The 24415-nt window shown below is 43.1% G+C and overlaps 1 protein-coding gene across 2 annotated transcripts in view; it reads left to right on the forward strand.

The window, feature by feature from the left end:
- Positions 1-24415, forward strand: part of FANCI (FA complementation group I) — a 188926-nt gene that overhangs the window by 46381 nt on the left and 118130 nt on the right. For both annotated transcript variants that reach the window (XM_030189691.1, XM_030189690.1), the window contains 6 exons: positions 7768-7809; positions 7992-8115; positions 14451-14536; positions 16775-16907; positions 17216-17308; positions 23218-23354. In XM_030189691.1, the coding sequence (XP_030045551.1) occupies positions 7768-7809; positions 7992-8115; positions 14451-14536; positions 16775-16907; positions 17216-17308; positions 23218-23354 (615 nt within the window). The remainder of the gene's footprint in view (positions 1-7767; positions 7810-7991; positions 8116-14450; positions 14537-16774; positions 16908-17215; positions 17309-23217; positions 23355-24415) is intronic.

Genomic DNA, 24415 nt, shown 5'->3' on the forward strand with positions numbered 1-24415 from the left:
TCCTTTTCTACTGTCCACCGGGAAAATGGGCAGAAACCCACCTCGAATTCAGACTTCATTTCCAACGCATGCATATCCCACTCAAACATTCTGATGCTCAGAGATCTAAACATACACCTCAAAAACACAAACAATGCAAGTACCAAGGAATGCCTTAATTTTCCTACAGCAATAGAACTTCCAATACCCGCCCCCTCAACCAACCCCACAACAAAGGCCACACTCTTGACTTAATAGCCTACAAATTAACAGAAACACACCACATAACATCAAATGATATACAATGGGAGGATGCACCATGGTCTGACCACTTCAAACTACTTCAAACCGGGCTCTCCCCTCCAGCTGATGTTAAGAGCCTGGATGATGTAAGGACCAGTGATGTTGTATGTATAGTGTATTATTGCTTCTTTTGAGACGTATGTGTTAGGCGGTGAGAGTCTGATATGTACAGATGGGGAGAGGGATCTTGGGGTGATAGTATCTGAGGATCTGAAGGCGACAAAACAGTGTTGACAAGGCGGTGGCCGTAGCCAGAAGGTTGCTAGGCTATATATAGAGAGGTGTAATCAGCAGAAGAAAGGAGGTGTTGATGCCCCTGTACAAGTCGTTGGTGAAGCCCCACCTGGAGTATTGTGTTCAGTTTTGGAGGCCGTATCTTGCTAAGGATGTAAAAAGAATTGAAATGGTGCAAAGAAAAGCTACAAAAATGGTATGGGATTTGTGTTAGAAGACGTATGAGGAGAGACTTGCTGACCTTAACATGTATTCCCCTTTAGGAAAGGAGAAACAGGGGTGATATGATAGACGTTCAAATATTTGAAAGGTATTAATCCGCAAACGAACCTTTTCCGGAGATGGGAAGGCGGTAGAACTAGAGGACATGAAATGAGGTTGAAGGGGGGCAGACTCAAGAAAAATGTCTGGAAGTATTTTTTCACGGAGAGAGTGGTGGATACTTGGAATGCCCTCCCACGGGAGGTGGTGGAGATGAAAACGGTAACGGAATTAAAAAATGAATGGGATAAAAATGAATTAAAAAATGAATGGGATAAACATAAAGGAATCCTGTTCAGAAGTAATGGATCCTCAGAAGCTTAGCGGAGATTGGGTGACAGCACCGATGGTGGGAGGCGGGGCTAGTGGTTGGGAGGCAGGGCTAGTGCTGGGCAGACTACGGTATGTGCTCTGAAAATGGCAGATACAAATCAAGGTCAGGTATACACATAAAGTAGCACATATGAGTTTGTCTTGTTGAGCAGACTGGGTTTTTCTCTGCCGTCATCTACTATGTTACTACGTCCTACTTGACACTCTCATCTCTCTGAAACAGTCATTCTCTTTTTTAATCCTTTATTTATATAACAGTAAGCAACCATATAGCAAACCAAGAACAATATTGCAACATATTATTCTTTACAGCTTGCTATATTTTACAGGTTTTACTCCCCCTCCCCCAACCCTCATCTCCCAGCAATCAGTATAGTCGGGGCTTAATTTGTGCCGGAACGGGGTGGAACGGCGTTCTGGCACTTTTTTGTAGTTGGAAGTGATGACACTACCCCATTCTCTATGCCCACCCCATGGTCTGACTTTTCTCCCGCTTGTCCTCAGCCCAGCTGGCAACCCGGCATCTTTCTTTGCCTCTTAACACACTGGGTATACCTGTGTTTTTTGTTGCTGGAGGCAACCTGCAGTGAACAGCGATTTAGACGTGCTGCTCATGCTGATCTCAGAGCCTGATGCACTTCCTGTTTTCGTAGAGGCGGGATATATCGGAGAGAAGGTTCTGTGTTGGGCATGAACAGCACATTTGAATTGCTGTTCACTGCTGGCTGTCTCCAGCAACGAAGACCACCTTTAATTGCTGGTCCGTGGGGGGGGGGGGGGGAGCAAGAAAGAAATGCTACTCCATGGAGGAAGGGAGGCAGGGAACAAAAAAATGCTGGTCCATGGAGGGAGGGGGGCTGGGAAGAATAAAATGCTGGTCCATGGAGGGGAGGGGATAGAGAAGAAAAAAAATGCTGGTCCATGGAGAAGAGGGAAAAATGGGAGACAAGGGAAGAGAATGGGATTCTAAATATTAAGTGAGAGTGAGGAGATGCTGAATATGGTGGGAAAGAGAAATATGGGAGAGGGTGATTCTGACTGGTGAGGGAGGAGAAAGGAGGATGATTATGGGGGTGAAAATGGAGAAGCATTGTTTGGGAATGAAGGGCAAGGCTGGTCGCCACATCTCAAAAATGATATAAAGGCATTGGAGAAGGTGCAGAGAAGGGCGACGAATGATAAAAGGGATGGAATGACTTCCCTATGAGGAAAGGCTGAGAAGGTTAGGGCTCTTCAGCTTGGAGAAAAGGTGGCTGAGGGGTGATATGATAGAAGTCTACAAGATAATGAGCGGAGTAGAGCGAACAGCGTTTGTTTACACTTTTAAACAACAATAGAACCAGGAGACACAAGATGAAGCTAGAATATGGTAGATTTAAAACAAATAGGAGAAAGTTTTTCTTTACTCAGCGTGTAGTTGGACTCTGGAACTCGTTGCTGGAAAATGTAGTGACAGCAGCTGGCCTTATGGAGTTTAAAGGGGGGTTGGACAGATTCCTGAGGGAAAAGTCCATTGATCATTATTAAAAATTATTTTTTAAAAAAAATGGGTTTTGCCAAGTTCTTGAAGCCTGGATTGGCCGCTGTCAGAGAAAGGATGCTGGGCTTGATGGACCCATGGTTTTTTCCCAGTATGGTGGTGCTTATGTGACTAAAAATGGGGAAGAGAGGGAATGTATTTGGCTACAAGAGTGGGGAATGGAGAGAGAAGGAAGATGTTAGGCTGTAAGGGTGGGGTGGGGTGGAGACTCGGAGATGAGTTGCTGGGCAGTGGAGAGAAGGATAAAGAGAAGAGATGCTGAGCTACTAAAGTGGAAGAAGGGGAGATGCTGACCATAATGGAACTATGTGGGAGAAGCCATAGGTGGTTATCAAGAAGATTAGGATGGGAGAGCTAGGGACTGAGGCTCCGATGATCAATTCCCCGCTTTGTTCTGAATCAGCGCCCTAAAAATAGCTCTGGAACAGCGTGGGGAATTAACTCCCCAATAATCAACGCTGATAACATGCAAATTTAAGTGCATTATTACCTTTGATAATCCTGGGAAGGTGCGGGAGGATTGTGCCTGAGCATGTGCTTGAGCACAATCCTCTCAAACTTGTTTGACAGGTCTGGGCTGTCAAAAGCCTGGACCTGTTAAACACAGGGGCTGGAAGTCCGTGGGACTCCTGGACCCCCCTCCTAATGCAAGGTTCTGGTGGCCTAGTGCCTTCCAAGCACCTACACCCCACTGGAAAGGCAACACGGAGGGGCTGGAGGTTAGGTGGATCTGGAATATTACTTTTGGGAAATGTGCATTGTGGATGTCTGTATTTTGTTAAAAACGAGAGTAAATGAATTTTTTTTTTCTCTAGTGTAGTGGTGTATGCCGTATTTGACTTCTTAGGGTTACTGGTTCAATTTTTGTTTTCATATTTCTATTTCTGATTTGTATTCTGTATTTGGTGAGGGTCTATTTGTGCAGAAGTGCCAGCTTTTCATAATGATTGAGGGTGCCAGACATAATACAATTAGCCTCTCCTTGGACACAATGAAGGAGCTTCCTCAGTATTGGAGGTGCTCAGCACCCACTGGATCCACAGAGCTGACTGTTATCATCCTACATAGCTATGTTTTGGCTGTGACCAAGGTGTGGTATTCTGTTTGCATGTAATTTGTGTAGAGATCTGTAGCAGTCCCACTTGTTCTGTTTGACCAGTAGTATTGGTGTTCTAGGGCGCAGTAGTGCTGCCTATTCATAGGTGGGGTAACGCCGATTTTAAAAAAAAAAAAAAAAGGTTCCAGAGGAGATCCGGAAAATTATAGACTGGTGAGTCGGTGTCGGACAAAATGGTAGAGACTATTATTAAGAACAAAATTACAGAGCATCTTCAAAAGCATGGATTAATGAGACAATGTCAACATGGATTTAGTGAAGGGAAATCTTGCCTCACCAATCTACTACATTTCTTTGAAGGGGTGAACAAACATGTGGATAAAGGTGAGCCGGTTGATATTGTGTATCTGGATTTTCAGAAGGCGTCAAACAAAGTACCTCATGAAAGACTCCAGAGGAAATTGGAGAGTCATGGGATAGGAGGTAGTGTTCTATTGTGGATTAAAAACTGGTTAAAAGATAGAAAACAGAGAGTAGGGTTAAATGGTCAATATTCTCAATGGAGAAGGGTAGTTAGTGGGGTTCCCCAGGGCTCTGTGCTGGGACCGTTGCTTTTTAACATATTTATAAATGACCTAGAGATGGGAGTCACTAGTGAGGTAATTAAATTTGCTGATGACACAAAGTTATTCAAAGTCGTTAAATCGCGGGAGAATTGTGAAAAATTACAAGAGGACCTTACGAGACTGGGAGACTGGGCATCTAAATGGCAGATGACGTTTAATGTGAGCAAGTGCAAAGTGATCAATGTGGGAAAGAGGAACCCGAATTATAGCTACGTCATGCAAGGTTCCACTTTAGGAGTCACGGACAAAGAAAGGGATCTAGGTGTCGTCGTTGATGATACGTTGAAACCTTCTGCTCAGTGTGCTGCTGTGGCTAAGAAAGCAAATAGAATGTTAGGTATTATTAGGAAAGGAATGGAAAACAAAAATGAGGATGTTATAATGCGTTTGTATCGCTCCATGGTGCGACCACACCTCAAATATTGTGTTCAATTCTGGTCGCCGCATCTCAAAAAAGATATAGTGGGATTAGAAAAGGTGCCGAGAAGGGCGACGAAAATGATAAAGGGGATGGGACAACTTCCCTATGAGGAAAGGCTAAAGCGGCTAGGGCTCTTCAGCTTGGAGAAAAGGCGGCTGAGGGGAGATATGATAGAGGTCTATAAAATAATGAGTGGAGTTGAACCGGGTAGATGTGAAGCGTCTGTTCACGCTTTCCAAAAATACTAGGACTAGGGGGCATGCGATGAAGCTACAATGTAGTAAATTTAAAACAAATTGGAAAAACATTTTCTTCACTCAGCGTGTAATTAAACTCTGGAATTCGTTGCCAGAGAATGTGGTAAAGGCAGTTAGCTTAGCGGAGTTTAAAAAAAGGTTTGGATGGCTTCCTAAATGAAAAGTCCATAGACCGTTATTAAATGGACTTGGGGAAAATCCACTATTTCTGGGATAAGCAGTATAAAATGTTTTCTACTTATTTGGGATCTTGCCAAGTATTTGCGATCTGGATTGGCCACTGTTGGAAACAGGATGCTGGGCTTGATGGACCTTTGGTCTTTCCCAGTATGGCAATACTTATGTATTTATGTACTTATGCATGCATCCTCTAAGGCAGTGGTTCCCAGTCCTGGTCCTGAAGGCACCTCAACCAGTCAGGTTTTCAGTATATCCACAATGAATATTCATGAGAGAGATTTTCATGCAGTGGAGATAGATTTGCATGCACGTTCTCATGAATATTCATTTGGGTACCCTGAAAACCTGACTGGCTGGGGTGCCTCCAGGACCAGGTTTGGGAACCACTGCTCTAAGGTCTTCATCCATATGAAGCTGTGGCCGCTGGTGTCTCAAAACTACATTGCTGCCCACCGTGTTGCATCTGCAGAGATGCTGGATATTGGCTGGCAAGAAAATAGTTTTTGTTGCATTCTAGAACATTTTGAGCCAAACTCTTTCCATTGTGCCACAAGCTTGATGGAGTAGTCTTGAAAAATAAGAATTTTTGTACTTTGATAATGCAGGACCTGTTTTGCCCGATATGATTGCAGCAAGCCGAAGTTAAGAATCTTTGCTATGACAATTCTAGGCCTCTCCCGCAGATTGTCCATTCAACCAAGGATTTGCACCTTCTCAAACCTTTCTCAAAGGGCCCAGCTGCACTCCTGGCAGAAGTTCCTTTGATAGCCATTTCTCCAAAAATGGAACTTAATCACTATCTAGAACTGACACCGGAAGGCCCATGAATCGCAAACTATTTCTGCGGGACTTCTCACACTTCCCCAGGATAACTTGTAGTGTTTTGATCTGAATCCCCATCGTATCCCTGCTTTTTGGTATCCAAGACCCCGTGAGTAAAGTCTACCATTGATTGGAACATGGTCAAAATTTCCTCAGAAACCCTGTCGTTTATTTAATGGGTCCACCATTAATGTTAACTGCAAAGCCAACACTCTCTCCTTACATTTCCATGCTCTTGTGACCTGTCTGCCATCTTTGATTCAGCTACTTGTGGCTGGTCGTTTTACTTTCCCGCTTTTGCAGCCATACCTTCTGCCAATTTTGTCACAGATTTTTCCATGCAGCCCACACCAACTGGGCAGCAAAATCTTTCAAAATTAGCACATTGGGGAGAACCAATGATATTTTGATGGAACTTGGGAGGCTTCTGAGTGACACAAACTTGCTGCTTCCTGCACTCAGCACTCAAGGTCTTTTCTCATATTTACTTGATGGGAATAGAATCTTAAAGAATTTGACTCTAAGTATAGAACCACTGCATTTTTAAGGATTTTAGCCTGTTGAGAGTCTTGTGAGACTGTTTATTTTTCCATTTAGTTAATTATATACTGAAACTCTTTTTTTTTTTTTTGTTTATAAAAAACTAGCCGTTGAGCCCGTGAAAACGGGCTACTTTTGGAATGGGGGGGTTTCCGAGCCCCCCCCCGGAGTCGCCGCCGTCGCCCCTCCACCCGGCCCGAGCAGCACTGTAAACTTACATCAGCACGCAGCAGCAGGCACATCAGCAAAGCTGCTGTTGGGGCGGGCTTCCTTCTCTGCCTGTGTCTCGCCCTCGTGTGACATAACGTCGGCGAGGGCGGGACAAAGGCAGAGAAGGAAGCCCGACGGCAGCTTTGCTGATGTGCCTGCTGCTGCTTGGTGATGTAAGTTCACAGTGCTCGGGCCAGATGGAGGGGCGGCGGCGACTCCGGGGGAGGGGGGAGGGGGAGCGGTTCCAACGTCTGCAGCATGCCAGTAGAGACTTCCCTCTCTGTCCCGCCCCCATCATCACGTATTGGGGGGGGCAGAGAGGGAAGTCTCTACTGCGCATTTGCGAGTGAGTATGGTCACTCGCCGTTTATATGTTTGATTGTGTGAATGATCAAATAAGCCTACTCAATGGCAAGGACAGGGGTACAAATTTACACAAGTTGTTGCAGAGAGAACAATGGTGGATGTTCCTATTCAGCAATTCGGTTTGGGTTAAATGCTGACACAGATCTTTAGATCTTCCCAACATGATGGGGAATTAGGTCTTCAGATCTGCCACTGCTTCATTACCACAAATATGAACTAGCTGTAAATGAGGAATTGAATCAGTTTCAGTTAATATTAAATAGTAGTAATCACACTGACCATATGAAAGTTGCTTTGAACTTTGTCGTCATTAAAGTTGTTTCCCCTGAACAGACATGCTGCAGAAGTCTTGGCCACTGTCAAAAAGAAAAATAAATGCTATTGGCCAACAAAAATAGATATTACAGGTTAGATGTGCAGTATTGGTACACTCTTGTTTTTAAAATAAGTTCAAATTTTAGAGGGTGCCTCTGGTCATATTTAGGTATAGTTATTATATAGAATATGTACCTGAGGTGTTTAATATGTTGTTATTGGATCCTGGTTGAGTTGATTGTGTAATTAATTAGTGTGTATCAGAGTCAAATAAAAAGAAGTCAGTTATGCTCAGTCGTTCTGCTGTGATTTTCATTCCCTAGGTGGGATCCACATTGTGTGATTCACCTCACGTCAATGTTTAGGTAAGTACTTTTCTTTCTTTCTTTTGTTCATAAATACTTCCCTTTGTTTTTGTAATAGGCCTAAACAGAGGCTGTCAACATTGTGGAGCCATTGCTGTAAAAAAATAAAAATGTTAAGCCAAGCCAGACTCGGCCCAAATAAGACTGATTGATTGAAGTGTTCTGTGTATTTGGTCCTACAGAGATGTTCCACTAAGCACAGAAGAACTGCAGTTTGTTGTAGAAAAAGTTGTAAGAATGTTCTCAAAGCTAGATCTGCAAGAAATGCCTCCCCTGGTGTACCAGCTGTTGATACTTTCTGCTAAGGTAAACAAAAAGAAAAACAAAAAATCTATATGTAATCAGGTTATTTTGCTCTGAAACTAAAACGTGTTCTCAATGTTAAAAGATAGCTTTAGGTCGATGAGGGACAGGCTGAGAGATTTCTAATTTCACCACTGTCACTGCTGATGCTTACCCTGTTGGACCTGCAAAAGTTTATTGGCCTGGTAGCTTAGTAGCAGGTGAAGGACCGGAGTTTGAGTCCGAGGTCTGATGAGGCTGTGGATGTTGCTGAAGTCATGTTCATAGTCCCTGGGATGGGAATCTTGGTTATTGTACTGTGGTGACACCTAGTGGTTGGATTTAGGGTCCAGGATTCCAGAAAGTCTGGGTGCATAACCCCTACATGAGGACTGACACTAAAGTGACTTGAGTGAGTAAGTTAAGAGAAGTATAATTAGTGTTTTTATTCACACTGTACCTTTTTGTAAGTTGGGTAAAAAAGAAAAAAAAAAAAAAAGAAAATACACATGTTGCAATTGGAGACTGATTCTGATTATGCTGGAAGCCCGAGAAGCAGATAGAGAACGAGAACCACTGGTATGAAGGCATCACCTATAATAATCTTGTTCAGTTTACAACCAGCCAGTGTTTCTTAGTCACCAGCAGGTGGTATGTGAGGTGCACCTGTGCAGTCTGATTCTGGTCTGAGGAGATCTTAGCAGAGTGTGGTTTGGGAGCCTTTCTTCTTGGAAGGTGGTCAGCACTGAAAGCTGCTTCAGCTAAAAAAAAAAAAATATCTCCCACAAAACAAAAGGGCTAGGATTGGCTGGAGCCTTGCCATATAGCAAGGTACTAAACCTGATTGGAACCAGGTCTCTCCACCCTCTTACTTGGGGGGCTGGAGAGTACAGGTGGCAGCAATGGAGCCAAAGGCAATCCCAGTGCAATCAGAAATCTTGACAGAGGGCTTTTCCATCTGAACTGGACTCTGGCTCAACAGATCCCAGTGCAATGGAAGATAGAGTTCCTCCACTATGAGCTCACTAGAACTGCATAGCACTATCTTCTTGGCCCATCCTATGCTACTAGAATCACTTCTGTGGAATGATCTTCTATTCATTAGAGCACTATGCCTTTGAGGGGCCAAAAGACTCTTTGTCAACTGCTGAATAAGCATGTCAAGGCCCTGAGACCCAGCCTCCTTCCACCTGCTGAGGAGCTTGTCATACTTTGTGTGGTGGTTCATTACTCTCATCACCTCATGCTTAGACTACTGCTTCTCACAGGTCTCTCACTAAGCCATCTTTGTCCCCTTCAATCTACTCAAAATTCTGCTGCACGACTTATATACCGCCAGTGTCACTACGCTCATATTTGCCCTCTCTTCAAGTCACTTCATTGGCTCCCTATTCGTTTCCGTTTCCACATACAGTTCAAACTCCTCTTACTGACTCTCAAGTGCTTTCACTCTGCAGCTTCTCAGTACCTTTCCACTCTTATCTCTACCTAGACTCCTCCCCAGGAACTCCGTTCTTGGATAAATCTCTCTTATCTGTACCCGTCTCCTCCTCTGCCAACTCCAGATTTCGTTCCTTTTATCTTGCTGCACCATATGCCTGGAATAGACTTCCTGAGCCAGTATGTTGAGCTCCATCTCTGGCTATCTTCAAATCTAGACTAAAAGCCCATGTTTTTGAGGCTGCCTTTAACTCCTAACTCCTATTCACTTGTTTTAGTACCCATGTCTGTTTTATCATCCACACCTTAAGTAATTCCCTTATCCCTTATTTGTCCTGCTTGTCTTTCTTGATTAGGTTGTAAGCTCTGTTGAACAGGGACAGTCTCTTACATATGCTTATTGTACAGTGCTGCTTATGTCTAGTAGCTCTATAGAAATAAGTAGTAGTAGTAGCATTAGATCTATAGTCTTGGGTCTCCAAACAAAGACGGATGGCGTATTTCTAGGTGGTTTGAAAGGCACTGAGGGGAGAGGTGGACATTGGAGGGGCCTAGCTGGGGGGCCCGTCTGACACTTTGGATTTTGAATACTTTAAGGGTTATTGTACAGGCCCCAATGTGTCTTTAGCAAAAATCCGGGTACTCACCCTGAATGTTGACGGCATCCATTTCCCTGTGAAAAGGGATAGACTTCTACAGTACTTAAAAAGAATGCATGCAGATGTAGCACTGTTACAGGAAACACACTTGAATGGTACATAACACGTTAAACTGCGGAGGGATTGGGATGGGGAGATTTTCTATGCTTCTTTTAGCGACCACCAGAGAGGGGTAGCCATTTTGATTAGGAAATCACTGGCTTTTACACTTCATGAAATCAATCAGGACCCTGAGGGACAGTGGGTTATTGTCACAGGCATGCTGCAGGGGGTGAAGTTAGCTTTTTGCAGGCCTTATGCCCCCAATATTTACTCCCATAACATTTTCACCCAAGTCTGAGCTAAGCTTGCGACGCAAGATGAATATCCTCTTATAGTAGGAGGGATTTCAATATAACTAGCAACCCATTCATTGATTGCAAGCCACTCAGACAATCTTTTAAGGGATCATTTGCACAAGGGAGTTAATTACATGATGGAGGAGCTGGCAGTGCTGGATGTGTGGCGCCTACTTCACGAGGAGGAGCGGCATTTCACTTTTTTTTTCTCACCCGCACAAGGTCCATGCTTGCTTGGATTATGTGTTGATATCACGCGCCCTGTTGAGTACTAGGGTATACTTAAGTGCTGATTGCGAGTGGATGTACAGGAAAAATATTATAGAGAAATTGGAGATGGTCCGTCGCCTGTGCATTCAATGGAAGGATTTCACGGTGAATTTTAGAGGCCACATAGCCTTGGTTAAAATGGTGTTTCTCCCCAAAATGTTATACCCGCTTCAGATGTTACCGTTATGGGTGGCACAGAGAGAGGAGGGGCTATATCACAGCATAGTCAGCTCATTTATTTGGCATGCAAAGCTTCCCCGTATTGCTTTTTCTAAGTTATCCCGTTCCAGAAGCCAGGGGGGCCTGCATCTTCCAGATCTCGGGCTTTATAATGTGGCATCATTACTGCGTTGGGTACATGAGTGCCATTCCCTGTCTGCTAAGAATGCTCTCCCTGGCTTTTGGCAAGGATGATGCGCCCCTTTTGACGTGTTTTCTATTCTTTATGGTCAGAAGAAGACTCGTAGGAAATTTTTAGGTAGGAATCCATTTGTATTAGCACTTGGGATGGCGTGGAGAAGTATGATAGGAAAAATGGGGAGGGGATACACGTTTTTTTCTTTATTGAATAATCCTGAGTTCCCTGCTGGGATGGGACAAGGAGCTTTTCGCTCATGGGTGCAAGGGGGTTGCCGTTACATAGGACATTTGATGGACTTAGGTGACCATCCTTACCCCACTTTTGAGACCGTCAAGTGAGCCTGGAATCTTTCCAATAAGCAGTTTTTTTCAATTCTTACAGGTGAGGGACCATTATCAAAAGTTGGTGCGCTCTGAGGCATATTTTCAAAGCAGTTTGGGAGGCTAAGTTCCATAGGTTTCTATGGAACTTTGGGAGGCTAAGTGCTTTGAAAATGAGCCTCTATGTGGGCTCCCTGGTGAGTTTTACGGCCTTAGATAAAATATTTCTTGCCATGCTGGCCTCCTCCAATAGACTCTCTCAGTGGTATCAAACTATAGTAGACAATAGTGGGGGCTACTCACTTGGACGGACTGGCCTCAGTGTGGAGCACTGACTTAGGGGAGGTGGTTTCAAGGGAGCAAATGGGAGAGGCCTTTGAGATTATTCCTAAGATTACAACTAATGCGGCCCTCCAGGATATTCAATATCGAATACTTTACAGAGTACATATCACTCGGCAGCGTGGGAGGGAGATGGGGCTTTGGGAGGATGACCAATGTATAGTATGTCATGTTATGGCGGGCACCCTACTCCATTCATTTTTGGAATGTTCAGCACTTTTGCAGTTGTGGAGCTACTCTCTAGCGGTCATTGAACAGTCCCTGGGGGGGCCTTTTGAATGGTCATATCAAAAGCTACTACTACTGTGTGATGTACGACAGCTCAGGGGAGAGGGTTTAACTGATGTTCGATGTCAATTTGTTTTGCTAGCCACACTATTAGTCAAAAAAATGCATCGTATAATCCTGGGTGGATCCGGCACCTCCATCAATAGTTAAATGGCATAATTTGATGAAGGAAATGGTGGACTGGGTGTCCCTTCACCACTCTTCTGCCATTTCACGGAGGCTAAAGATGTACCGAGAAATACGGAAGACTTACTCTTCAGTGGGCTCTAAGGTGGAGGCAGGGGATCTCCCCCCCCCCCCGGATCATTAGTAGGGAGACCGCCTGAAAGTGATTAGGTAGTGGAGACCTGGGAAGGGATGGGGGATTGGAAGGGTTTGATCTGAAAAAGCTGGAGGGAAGCACGGTTGTTTGTTCATACAATGTAACTTAGTACTTCGTTAAGTTATGAGTTGTTATTATTGAAGAATGTTTAAATTACTCTTTAAATACTTTATAATGTGTTTGGTAACTGTAAAATGTTGCTTCTGCCCAGGCATCAATAAAGATACTCCCCCCCCCCAAAAAAAAAAATAATTAGAGTCCCTGTCTTGCATTTGATGGCAAACGGCGAAAATGGCAAGGTACCCAAGTTCTTCAGTCACAGAAAGGAATGTTGGTTAGCAGGGATAGTGCAGCCTTGGCATTGAGACGGTCTGTTGTATGTGTTTCTCGCCATGACTTTTATTGGGTTGAGAGCTACCCAGGCTTATTGTCATGATGCTGGATTGACCAAGGAGGCTTTTGTGCAAGGATCTTATGAGGCCATAGATAGGCGATCCTGTGCCCCTTTCAAGGATGAAAGGATGTCTGTTCTGTCTTATGGTTCGACTGTTGAGAAGGTGAGGGTCTGGAAGAGAGAATACTTCAGTAAAATAAATAATATTAACTCTATGGCATTCTCAGAAAAGAGTGGAAGGTTTTTGAGGCCTGGTGACAGGACTATCATATTTAGTCTATTTGAGTCTTCAGTATCTGGTATTTTAGAATTTCTCCAAGATGGTCTGATAAAAGGTTTGGCCTTGAGCTCTCAGACGGTGGTCACTACATGTTAGAGTGTCTTGATATAGGGTCTTCCCTTTGTGGCTCATCTGGACATTCGTAAATTTTTGAAGGGCATGAAGCATCTGAGGTTCACCCTCCCTGTCATGTAGTGGAGCTCCATGGGATGTAAACATTGTTTTTTTTGGCCTTGGTAAAGGTGCTCTTTGAACCTCTTCAGGAAGCATCCTTTAAGGTGATCTGTTTGGACAGAAGGATCTCTGAGTTATAGGACCTGACTGTCTTGTCAAGAGCCCTTCTTGGTGATGTCAGAGGAAAGAGGTGATTTCTTCCAGTTCCCTCATTTTCGCCTAAAGTGAGTCTCCTTTTCACATTAACCTGTCAATCTGTCTTCTGGTGTTTTGGGAGGCTAAAGATCATGAGGAAGCATGGTGGCTGTATTGACTGGATGTTGCAGGCCTTGCGATGTTACTTGAAGAGAACCAAGGGATTTTGGCATGATGGATCACCTGTTTGTATTATTCAAAGGATCCAAGAAACGGAAAGCAGCAACAAAAACAGTGGCCTGCTGGATTAAGGAGGCCATAGCCTCATTGTACATTGTTTAGCTAGGGCACAGGCTTTCTCTTGGGTAGCAGGGTATTTGTAGCATGGCCACCTGGTCATGTCTGCATTCTTTTTGTTCATCACCACAGACTTGATGTGCGGCTCAGTAGGTTGCAATATTTGAGGCAAGCATATTTGAGACAGACTGGCCTAGGTAAATTTCCCTCAGTAGATAATGCTTTGGTACTTCCGGTGTGTCTTGGCTAGACTGGTCTGGAGGGTGAAGGAGATTATCTGTTAATTTTATTTCCTTGAGTCCCTCTAGAATGGTCCAGAACTCACCCATGGGACTGTGTGTCTTGCAAAGATTGGTGAACTGCTTCAGATTGGAGAAGTAGAGATTAGACTGCTGAATTAGTTTGTTACCACTCGAGGAGCTGGCTGGTTGTGATCTACACAGGATCCTATATGGGATGATCAACAAATAAGTGGTTCTCAGACGCCATCTGCTGGTGGGGGAGAGCATTAATGCACCCATCTGAATTAGTCTGGAGGAAAGAAAGTTTGCAGGTAAGACCGTTCTCCTTTGTAAATAGTCTCATGTTCCTGGGTGAGAAGAAGTATCTTGGATTCACAATTCACCCAGCTACAATTGGTTATGCATATCAGTGTAGCTTGAGAGTACACAGTTCAGTTCAAGTGTAACTAAAAACCTGAATTGGTGGAGCATTACCCTGCTTTCTTGTCTCTTTCCAGGGATGCAAAAATAATATTTTAGAAGGCATCATTGCCTTTTTCAATGAGATGGATCAGCAGCAAAAAGGAGAAGAGGTGGATACTGAGTAAGGACTGGATGTCTTGATGTTTTATGTTTTACTTTTTTATTTTGCTGAAAAGACAATGGTCTATAGTATTCAACCTTCCTTAAATTGGGGATAATTTTATAATGTCATTTTTGTGTGTATGTGGCCACATAATGAGCGTAAATGGCCTCTTTTAAAATAGTGTAGAAGTGTGTGCCAGTGCGTGATGGTGCATACTTTGCTGGTAAGTGTGTACAGGAATAGAGCTTAGGTGGAGCATACATGTTCAAGTGGAGGTTATAAAATATGTTATAAGAATTATAGGCGCAGACACATTTACATCTGCTCTGAGGCGGCTGTTAAGGTTAATGTCTGCAATATACAGTGGTGGAAATAAGTATTTGATCCCTTGCTGATTTTGTAAGTTTGCCCACTGACAAAGACATGAGCAGCCCATAATTGAAGGGTAGGTTATTGGTAACAGTGAGAGATAGCACATCACAAATTAATCCGGAAACTCACATTGTGGAAAGTATATGAATTTATTTGCATTCTGCAGAGGGAAATAAGTATTTAATCCCTCTGGCAAACAAGACCTAATACTTGGTGGCAAAACCCTTGTTGGCAAGCACAGCGGTCAGACGTCTTCTGTAGTTGATGATGAGGTTTGCACACATGTCAGGAGGAATTTTGGTCCACTCCTCTTTGCAGATCATCTCTAAATCATTAAGAGTTCTGGGCTGTCGCTTGGCAACTCGCAGCTTCAGCTCCCTCCATAAGTTTTCAATGGGATTAAGGTCTGGTGACTGGCTAGGCCACTCCATGACCCTAATGTGCTTCTTCCTGAGCCACTCCTTTGTTGCCTTGGCTGTATGTTTTGGGTCATTGTCGTGCTGGAAGACCCAGCCACGACCCATTTTTAAGGCCCTGGCGGAGGGAAGGAGGTTGTCACTCAGAATTGTACGGTACATGGCCCCATCCATTCTCCCATTGATGCGGTGAAGTAGTCCTGTGCCCTTAGCAGAGAAACACCCCCAAAACATAACATTTCCACCTCCATGCTTGACAGTGGGGACGGTGTTCTTTGGGTCATAGGCAGCATTTCTCTTCCTCCAAACACGGCGAGTTGAGTTCATGCCAAAGAGCTCAATTTTTGTCTCATCTGACCACAGCACCTTCTCCCAATCACTCTCGGCATCATCCAGGTGTTCACTGGCAAACTTCAGACGGGCCGTCACATGTGCCTTCCGGAGCAGGGGGACCTTGCGGGCACTGCAGGATTGCAATCCGTTATGTCGTAATGTGTTACCAATGGTTTTCGTGGTGACAGTGGTCCCAGCTGCCTTGAGATCATTGACAAGTTCCCCCCTTGTAGTTGTAGGCTGATTTCTAACCTTCCTCATGATCAAGGATACCCCACGAGGTGAGATTTTGCGTGGAGCCCCAGATCTTTGTCGATTGACAGTCATTTTGTACTTCTTCCATTTTCTTACTATGGCACCAACAGTTGTCTCCTTCTCGCCCAGCGTCTTACTGATGGTTTTGTAGCCCATTCCAGCCTTGTGCAGGTGTATGATCTTGTCCCTGACATCCTTAGACAGCTCCTTGCTCTTGGCCATTTTGTAGAGGTTAGAGTCTGACTGATTCACTGAGTCTGTAGACAGGTGTCTTTCATACAGGTGACCATTGCCGACAGCTGTCTGTCATGCAGGTAACGAGTTGATTTGGAGCATCTACCCTGGTCTGTAGGGGCCAGATCTCTTACTGGTTGGTGGGGGATCAAATACTTATTTCACTCTGCAGAATGCAAATAAATTCATATACTTTCCACAATGTGATTTTCCGGATTTAATTTGTGATGTGCTATCTCTCACTGTTACCAATAACCTACCCTTCAATTATGGGCTGCTCATGTCTTTGTCAGTGGGCAAACTTACAAAATCAGCAAGGGATCAAATACTTATTTCCACCACTGTAGGTGTAATTTCTGCCACTTATACTAACGTTCTATAAAGACAAGTAGGTGTCGACATGTTTTATAAAGTTTACCTAAAATAGATGCCTAAAAGCATGCTTATACTAGGCACCCATTTATTTGTTTTGTATGCTTGCCTTCATTGTGTTTTACTTATGTCATCTGTATCATTCGTTGTCTATGAATATCTCATAGTGCTATCATTTGAAATGCATTGCTTAGTATCCATCTAATCTCTCAATCTATTTAAAGAATGTCTCTATTTGATTTATGATATGTGGGTTTCCATGAAAAAAATTCAGGTCAGTGGAACTGGAAATAGCTGCTGTGCCCCAAGATCAGCTCCGGCATGTGGAAGGAACCATCATTCTGCATATCATTTTTGCTATTAAACTGGATCAAGATCTTGGCCGGGAATTACTTAAATACCTAAAGGTAAAGTAGATATAATGCATTCCTTTCGTACTCTTAATGGCTGTGGAATGATTTGTGATCATGCTAGTCGACTTGCAGGATAAAACCCAAATTAAAGTCGGAAGTTTGTTTGCATGCCAGAAACTGTTGCCTGCATGACGAGACTCTAACCTGCTAAAGGGCCTCCTAAGGTGCTTGTATCCTGTGAGTGGAGTTGGCCTACCAAATTAAGGAGAAAAGTTTCTGTAATGTCATTTTTTTTTTCACCTATGAAGGTATTTATGGTGCTTTTGATTTGGCTTTTAACTGATGAAAGATTTTTTTTGTAGATGGGACAGCAGAATGACACTATCAAAATAATTTGTCCTTTCAGTATTGCTCTTCTGCTCTCAGTAGCAAGGATTCACCGGTTTGAGGATCAGGTACTTAACACTTTTTAGTCGCAGTTATAATGTGACATTTCCATGATGCATTTCTTTGAGTGGGGGTAGGATCAGACCAGCTGCAATGTGACTCCAGACAGAAGCAGTAGACATTTTTTTTTTTGTTACATTTGTACCCTGCGCTTTCCCACTCATGGCAGGCTCAATGCGGCTTACACGGGGCAATGGAGGGTTAAGTGACTTGCCCAGAGTCACAAGGAGCCTGAAGTGGGAATCGAACTCAGTTCCTCAGTTCCCCAGGACCAAAGTCCACCACCCTAACCACTAGGCCACTCCTCCACTGTTGCTACTATTTGAGATTCTACATGGAATGTTGCTATTCCACTAGCCACGCAGGCTTCTGCTTCTGTCCTGCGCAGCCTTCTACATGGAATGTTGCTAGTGGAATAGCAACATTCCATGTAGAATCTCCAATAGTAGCAACATTCCAGGTAGAATCTCCAATAGTAGCAACATTCCAGGTAGAATCTCCAATAGTAGCAACATTCCATGTAGAATCTCCAATAGTATCTATTTTATTTTTGTTACATTTGTACCCCGCGCTTTCCCACTCATGGCAGGCTCAATGCGGCTTACATGGGGCAATGGAGGGTTAAGTGACTTGCCCAGAGTCACAAGGAGCTGACTGTGCCTGAAGTGGGAATTGAACTCAGTTCCTCAGGACCAGAGTCCACCACCCTAACCACTAGGCTACACCTCCACTAGCAACGTTCCATGTAGAAGTCGGCCCTTGCAGATCACCAATGTGGCCGCGCAGGCTTCTGCTTCTGTGAGTCTGACGTCCTGCACATACGTGCAGGACGTCAGACTCACAGAAACAGAAGCCTGCGCAGCCTTCTACATGGAATGTTGCTAGTGGAATAGCAACATTCCATGTAGAATCTCCAATAGTATCTATTTTATTTTTGTTACATTTGTACCCCGCGCTTTCCCACTCATGGCAGGCTCAATGCGGCTTACATGGGGCAATGGAGGGTTAAGTGACTTGCCCAGAGTCACAAGGAGAGCTGCCTATGCCTGAAGTGGGAATCTAACTCAGTTGCTCAGTTCCCCAGGACCAGAGTCCACCACCTTATCAACTAGGCCACTCCTCCACTCTAAATACTCTTCTTTAAACCTAAGGAGGTTCACTTATAAGCCTTTTAGTAAAACACTTTATGGTAGGAAGGTTTCAGTTTATACAGCTGCCCGTTTCTGCTTTTTTTGTTTGTTTGTTACTGCTCGATAACTGTTTAGCAGCTTCTGCAGACTCTTGATATAGGTTTTTCCCAGCTGTAAGTTTTAGGACAGAATTAAGGCATAGGCAAACTCATAGGACCCAAATGTTTAGAGGAGCCCCCCCCAATCTCCTATGTGCTATTTCAATGGCTCCAAAGGCAGATCTTTTCCCTGGTTAAGTCAGTAGTTGGCAAAAAGAAGAGGGGGAGGGGGACAGAGCCATCACTGCTCTTACAGCTTTTTCTATTCTTTTACCCTCTGTGGATTGTCCTCCAGTTGGCAGGAAGAGTTGGTGAGCAGTGCTTCTTACCCATTACTTCTTCCTCTGCCAGTTTTCCTATGCAGTCAGAACCATACAGGGCTCCGTTTGGTTGAGTTTTAAATTATGTTTACATGGTGACATAGTAAATGTCAGCAGATAAAGACATGCACAGTCTATCCAGTCTGCCCAACAAAAGTGGGCAGGGTTGAATCTGGCAAACTGATTTAACACTGGTATACTTAATTTTGGTCCCTGCCAGCCCACTCCAGCCCTGATCCTGATCTATGTTTGCCGTTTATGGGACCTAGGCTGTAGAGGTCTGCTGGCATTGGTCTTGCTTCCCAACCTTTGAAGCTGCTATCAAAATTCATTCCAATTATGAGGTCATTTAAGTTTTGTCTTAATTGCATTCCATATTATAATAGGGGGCATAATGTATTTGTTTAGGGCTTGCCAAATGGTTAACTCTGTCCTGGTAAGTTTATCACTTGAGTAAATGTCCAGAAAGCAGATCCCATTATATGGGGAGCTGAGCTTGAGCTGCATGTGTATTGATAGATCTGTTTTCTGGAAACTTTATAGAGCCAATTGTGAGTAACCTACATAGTCGCAAACTACCATAGCTAATTTTCAAAGGGCACTGAAGGTGGAGTAGCAGCCTAATGGTTAGTGCAGCGGCCTGAGAATCAGGGGAAAAGGTTCAATTCCCACTGCAGCTCATTGTGATTCCTGGCCAGTCACTTAACCCTCCATTTCCCTAGGTACAAAATAAGTACAAAGCTCCCCAATCAGAGAGAGAAGAGGTCTGTGCCTTGCCTGACCCAGTCCCGGCGGTGGCAAATTGACACTCGGCCTTGTCAAATTCTACGAATCGGAGTGAGAAGTGGAGGAAAATTGGAATAGGTACCAAGCCCGTTTCAAATCACAGGAACACCCAGTACTGCAACATCAAACTCCGTATGTACCCCTCCCCCCGGCCCGGTAACGTGAGTACTGAAGGGAAAACAAATAACACACCCATAGGAGGTAAATTGAAAGACCCGCCGGCCCACACGGTGCAAAGTTTCCTGCCCACTCACTTGCTTCCCTGAAGGAGTCTCTCCCTTTGTGAAATGATTGGGAGGTGGAAGAAGCACTAACCTGCAGAAGCCCACGCTAACCTCTGCCATCAAAAAAGGGAGGAATGCAGAACTGCAGCACAACTGTGAATTTTTCCGCAATTACAAGCAAGAATTTCCAGTGAACAGTTTCAATTCAGAATTTGATGATTAACATCACAGGAACCATGTCCTGGACCCCAGGTGCGTAACACAGGACTACCTCTCGGACCCCCGTTGGGCTGAGGTTCAGGCAAAAGACGCTAGAAATTAACTTTCTTGACTACCAAACTAAACTAACCCGTACATCTGCTTGGTCAGATATACCGCCCACTATACAAAAAAACAATATACTATACAAAAAGAAGAAAAAAATGCACACCATAAAACTCCTCCTAGGACTCTTAACACTAACTACTTCAACAGGAGCCATACCACAAGATGACCACAACATCATACCCACACTTTACAGCTTAAACCACCCAACCAGACATACCATCTCTCATCAAGCAAAAAATCAACCAAACAAAAGAAGAGTTTCACCCACATATCAAACACAGCACATGACAAAAAAAGGCACAAACCGACCCAATAAACCAAACAAGCGACAACTAGTGAAAATCCCCAAAATTCTGACAACAGAGGAAAATTACCTACCAATTCCAGTAGGATACATAAACTCTAGATCGGCAGTGAACAAAATGGAAACCATAAAGTACTGGATAATGAAGGAAGACCTCGGACTAGTCTTCCTAACCAAAAGATGGATCCACAACAAAGAAGACCCCATAATTTCAGACCTATGTACCCCAGACAATAAAATTCTACATTGGACTAGAAAGGGAAAGAAAGGGAGGGGGCATCACAGTGTTATACAGATCCTTCTTCACAATGGAAACCATAGCTGAATCCATGACACCTCAACTAGAAATTGCCTCAGTTAGGATAAAGGACAAATCAATGCTTAACCACCTATGTTGTATCATATTTTACAGACCCTCAGGAAACTGGAGTACCGCCTAGATAAACTTTATGGATTTTATCTCAAACACAGGTGTATCAAACCCGAATGTGATGTTAATAGTAGAAATTAACCTACATCTAGAAGACCAAAACGCAGAATGCACAAGAGCATACAACAAATTTCATCAGCTATGGGAATTCAATAGGCCACCAGTGAACTCAACCCACATAAAAGTTCATACACTAGACTTACTAGCATACAAATTCTCAATAGACCAGAACTGGACTGAAACCCCTTGTTCTGACCACTTCAGACTAAACATAACCCTTTACTGGAAAGAAACGGGAACCTGCCAAACGCAAAGCTGAAACTCATACATAAAAAGAGGGAAAATCAACACGACATGGCGCTCCATGTACGAAATCAGTGGTCATTGCCAACTGACCACAGACTTCCTCACAGAATGGACAAAAGATGCACTGCCATCCTAGACGAAATAGCACACAGGTGAACCAAAACCTCACAAAAATGCAATACAATCCCATGGTAGAATGAGGAACTGAAAGAATTGAAAACACAATGCAGAAGACATGAATGAGCTTGGAGAAAAAACAAAAATGAATCTACAATAGCCTTATGGAAGGAAACACAAAAGAGGTATAAACAAAAAATAAGACAAAGAAAATTTTACTAGGAACAATTAGGTTATGACTATAAGGACACGAGGAAATTATACAAGGTTGTAAAGAGTCTACTTGACACTAACACTGTGACAACAATGAATGACGATCTCCCACCATCAAATGAGCTAGCCAGATATTTGAAGAGAAGATCATCAACCTAAGAAACAGTATACCTCAGGAAGATACCAAATTGAATCCTTCATAGATGAGCGTGATCAACCCCCAGAGGAAACGCCTGCTGATAGAACCTGGACAACTTTCACCCAGCTTTCCACTGAGACAGTAGCCCAAGCGATAAGGAAGTTCTCTTTCGCTCACTGTTCACTAGACACATGCCCCAGCTACATTATGAGAGCACCCACTATACACTTCACTGAAGAACTCACATCTCATCTAAACTTTATGCTCCAGGAAGGGCCAATTCCCACTTGATAAGGAAAACATTCTGCTGACACTCATCTCAAAAGACACCAAGAAAAAACATTAACGATATCTCAAACTAAAGGCCAGTTGCATCCATACCACTAACGACTAAAATGTTGGAAGGTATTGTGGCCAAACAACTAACAGAACATATCAACAAATTCTCCATATTACATGAATCTCAGTCAGGATTCAGACCCCACCACAGCACTGAAACAGTATTTATCACACTTCTAACCAAATTCAAACAGGAAATTTCAATAGACAAAAACATCCTCCTGCTCGAGTTTTGACATGTTGAGTGCATTTGACATGGTGGCCCACCTAATCCTACAAAGAATCCTCAATTAAGTTAGGAATCGGAAGGAAGATACTTGCATGGTTCAAGGGTTTCTTGACCAGCAGATCTTACCAAATAACGGCTAACTCAGTAATCTCTTCACCCTGGAAAGCAGAATGCGGAGTCCCACAGGGCTCATCACTTTCACCAATACTATTCAACCTAATGATGATCCAACTAGACAGGACACTGTCCAAACAAGGTTTTAACCCCTTCATCTATGTCAATGACGTCACAATCTCCATTCCTTTCAAGAACAACCCATCAGAAATCACTTCCAAAATCACGAACAGCATGAACACCATGGAATCCCGGGCATGAGCCTTCAAGCTAAAACTGAACAGGGAAAAAACGCACTGCCTCATACTCACATCTCCTCACAACACCACATGCTTCACAGCCATCAACGCCATGGGAGCATCCCTCCCTATCTCTGACAATCTGAAAATCCTAGGAATTGCCATAGACCATAACCTATCACTCAAAAACCAGGCCAAAGCCACCACAAAGAAAATGTTCTACACAATGTGGAAACTTTAAACGAATAAAACAATACTTCCCAAGGGATGTATTTTGCAACATGATTCAAACCACGGTTCTAGCCCATGTGGATTACTGCAACAGAATCTATGTAGGGTGCAAAGAACAAATACTAAAGAAATTACAAACAGCACAAACTACAGCAGCTAGACTCATTTTTGGAAAAAACAGGTTGAAAATGCTAGACCCCTTCTTCGAAAATTACATAGTAGTGTGGCGGACTAGCTTAATGAGCTACCTGCTATTGTAGTCTGTGTTGCAGTTTTTAAATTAATTATTGGGATAACGGAGGGTATACTTGAAAGAAATGTTTTTATTTATAATCAATTCTAGCACATTGTTTTATGTTCTTCATCTGTAGGTATTTGATTTCCTGAAAACATTGATAGTTAAAAGTATTAGAGATCTCCAGTTCCAGCAGAGCTCGAAGTTCCTTCAAGATTTGGTTCCTCAGCTGTGCTCAGTTTCTGCAATGACCCTGGAGACTGTGAAGAATAGGTAACTAGCAGGGATAAAGCTCTCGCCCCCTATCATCTTTGTTTATTGTAGGATGTTATTGTACCTCTGCTATGAGATGCTGTAATATTATTTATTAGAATCATGTTCTGTTGATCCTAGGGCTCCTCAGCAGATTACAGATAAACATATGTAAGAATCACATAGAATAGCTAGAGGACATGTAACTGTGATAAGGGCACATTAAAATAAAATTTAAGTCTGGAACAAACAGAATTACGTTGAAAAGAAAACATTAAAGAAAAAAAAAAGAAATGCCTTTTCTTATTGTCCACCAGACCAATCTAGATGTGTGGATTATGCCTGTATATCACAAAAAGGATTTGAGAGAGTATCATAACTATATAACCTCAAACGTTTCTCTCATATGTTGGCACCAAAGTATTTTTATATATGTATGACTATGGTTCTGTTAAGTGCATTGTAGAATATCTTAGCTGCAGAGTTCAATGTTTCTTTTGAAGAAAAGGGGAAAAAAGCCTCAGCAGAAAGCCCAACCAACCACCCTAAAACAGCGTTGAAAAACAACGTGGGTGGAAATAAATCAACAGGCTGTTTTAATCTTCACGGGCTCCAAAAAAACCCCTTGTAACTCCAAAACTATAATATAAAAATGCTGACTTCACAGAACTGACTTGAAGTGGATCCCTAAACATGAAAAAGTTTTTACTTAACTTAATTATCAAGTAGAACAGGTAATGTGCAAGTAGTCAGTCCATCACACCGACTTTGACCAGAGTTTCGCAATCAGCTGTCTCAAGGCATAGAGGACCTGAAAAACGTGTAAAAAAAACCTTCTCAATCAAACAATCAAAAAACAAACTAGACGTGAAAACATTTAATGTGTAAAAAACCCTTAAAAATGAAAAAAATCAATCCAGCAAGTCAAAGGTTAAGATAAATAGTTCAAAAGAAATTACTTGCCATTGATATCAGGCACATTTATCCTTAGTATAATGGGATCACCAAGCCACAAAATCACCGCGGCTTCTTTTCTCTCCTTTATATATATATATATATATATATATATATAAAATTGGGGC

This window comes from Microcaecilia unicolor, chromosome 1 (genome assembly GCF_901765095.1).
Source record: "Microcaecilia unicolor chromosome 1, aMicUni1.1, whole genome shotgun sequence".
Taxonomy (NCBI): domain Eukaryota; kingdom Metazoa; phylum Chordata; class Amphibia; order Gymnophiona; family Siphonopidae; genus Microcaecilia; species Microcaecilia unicolor.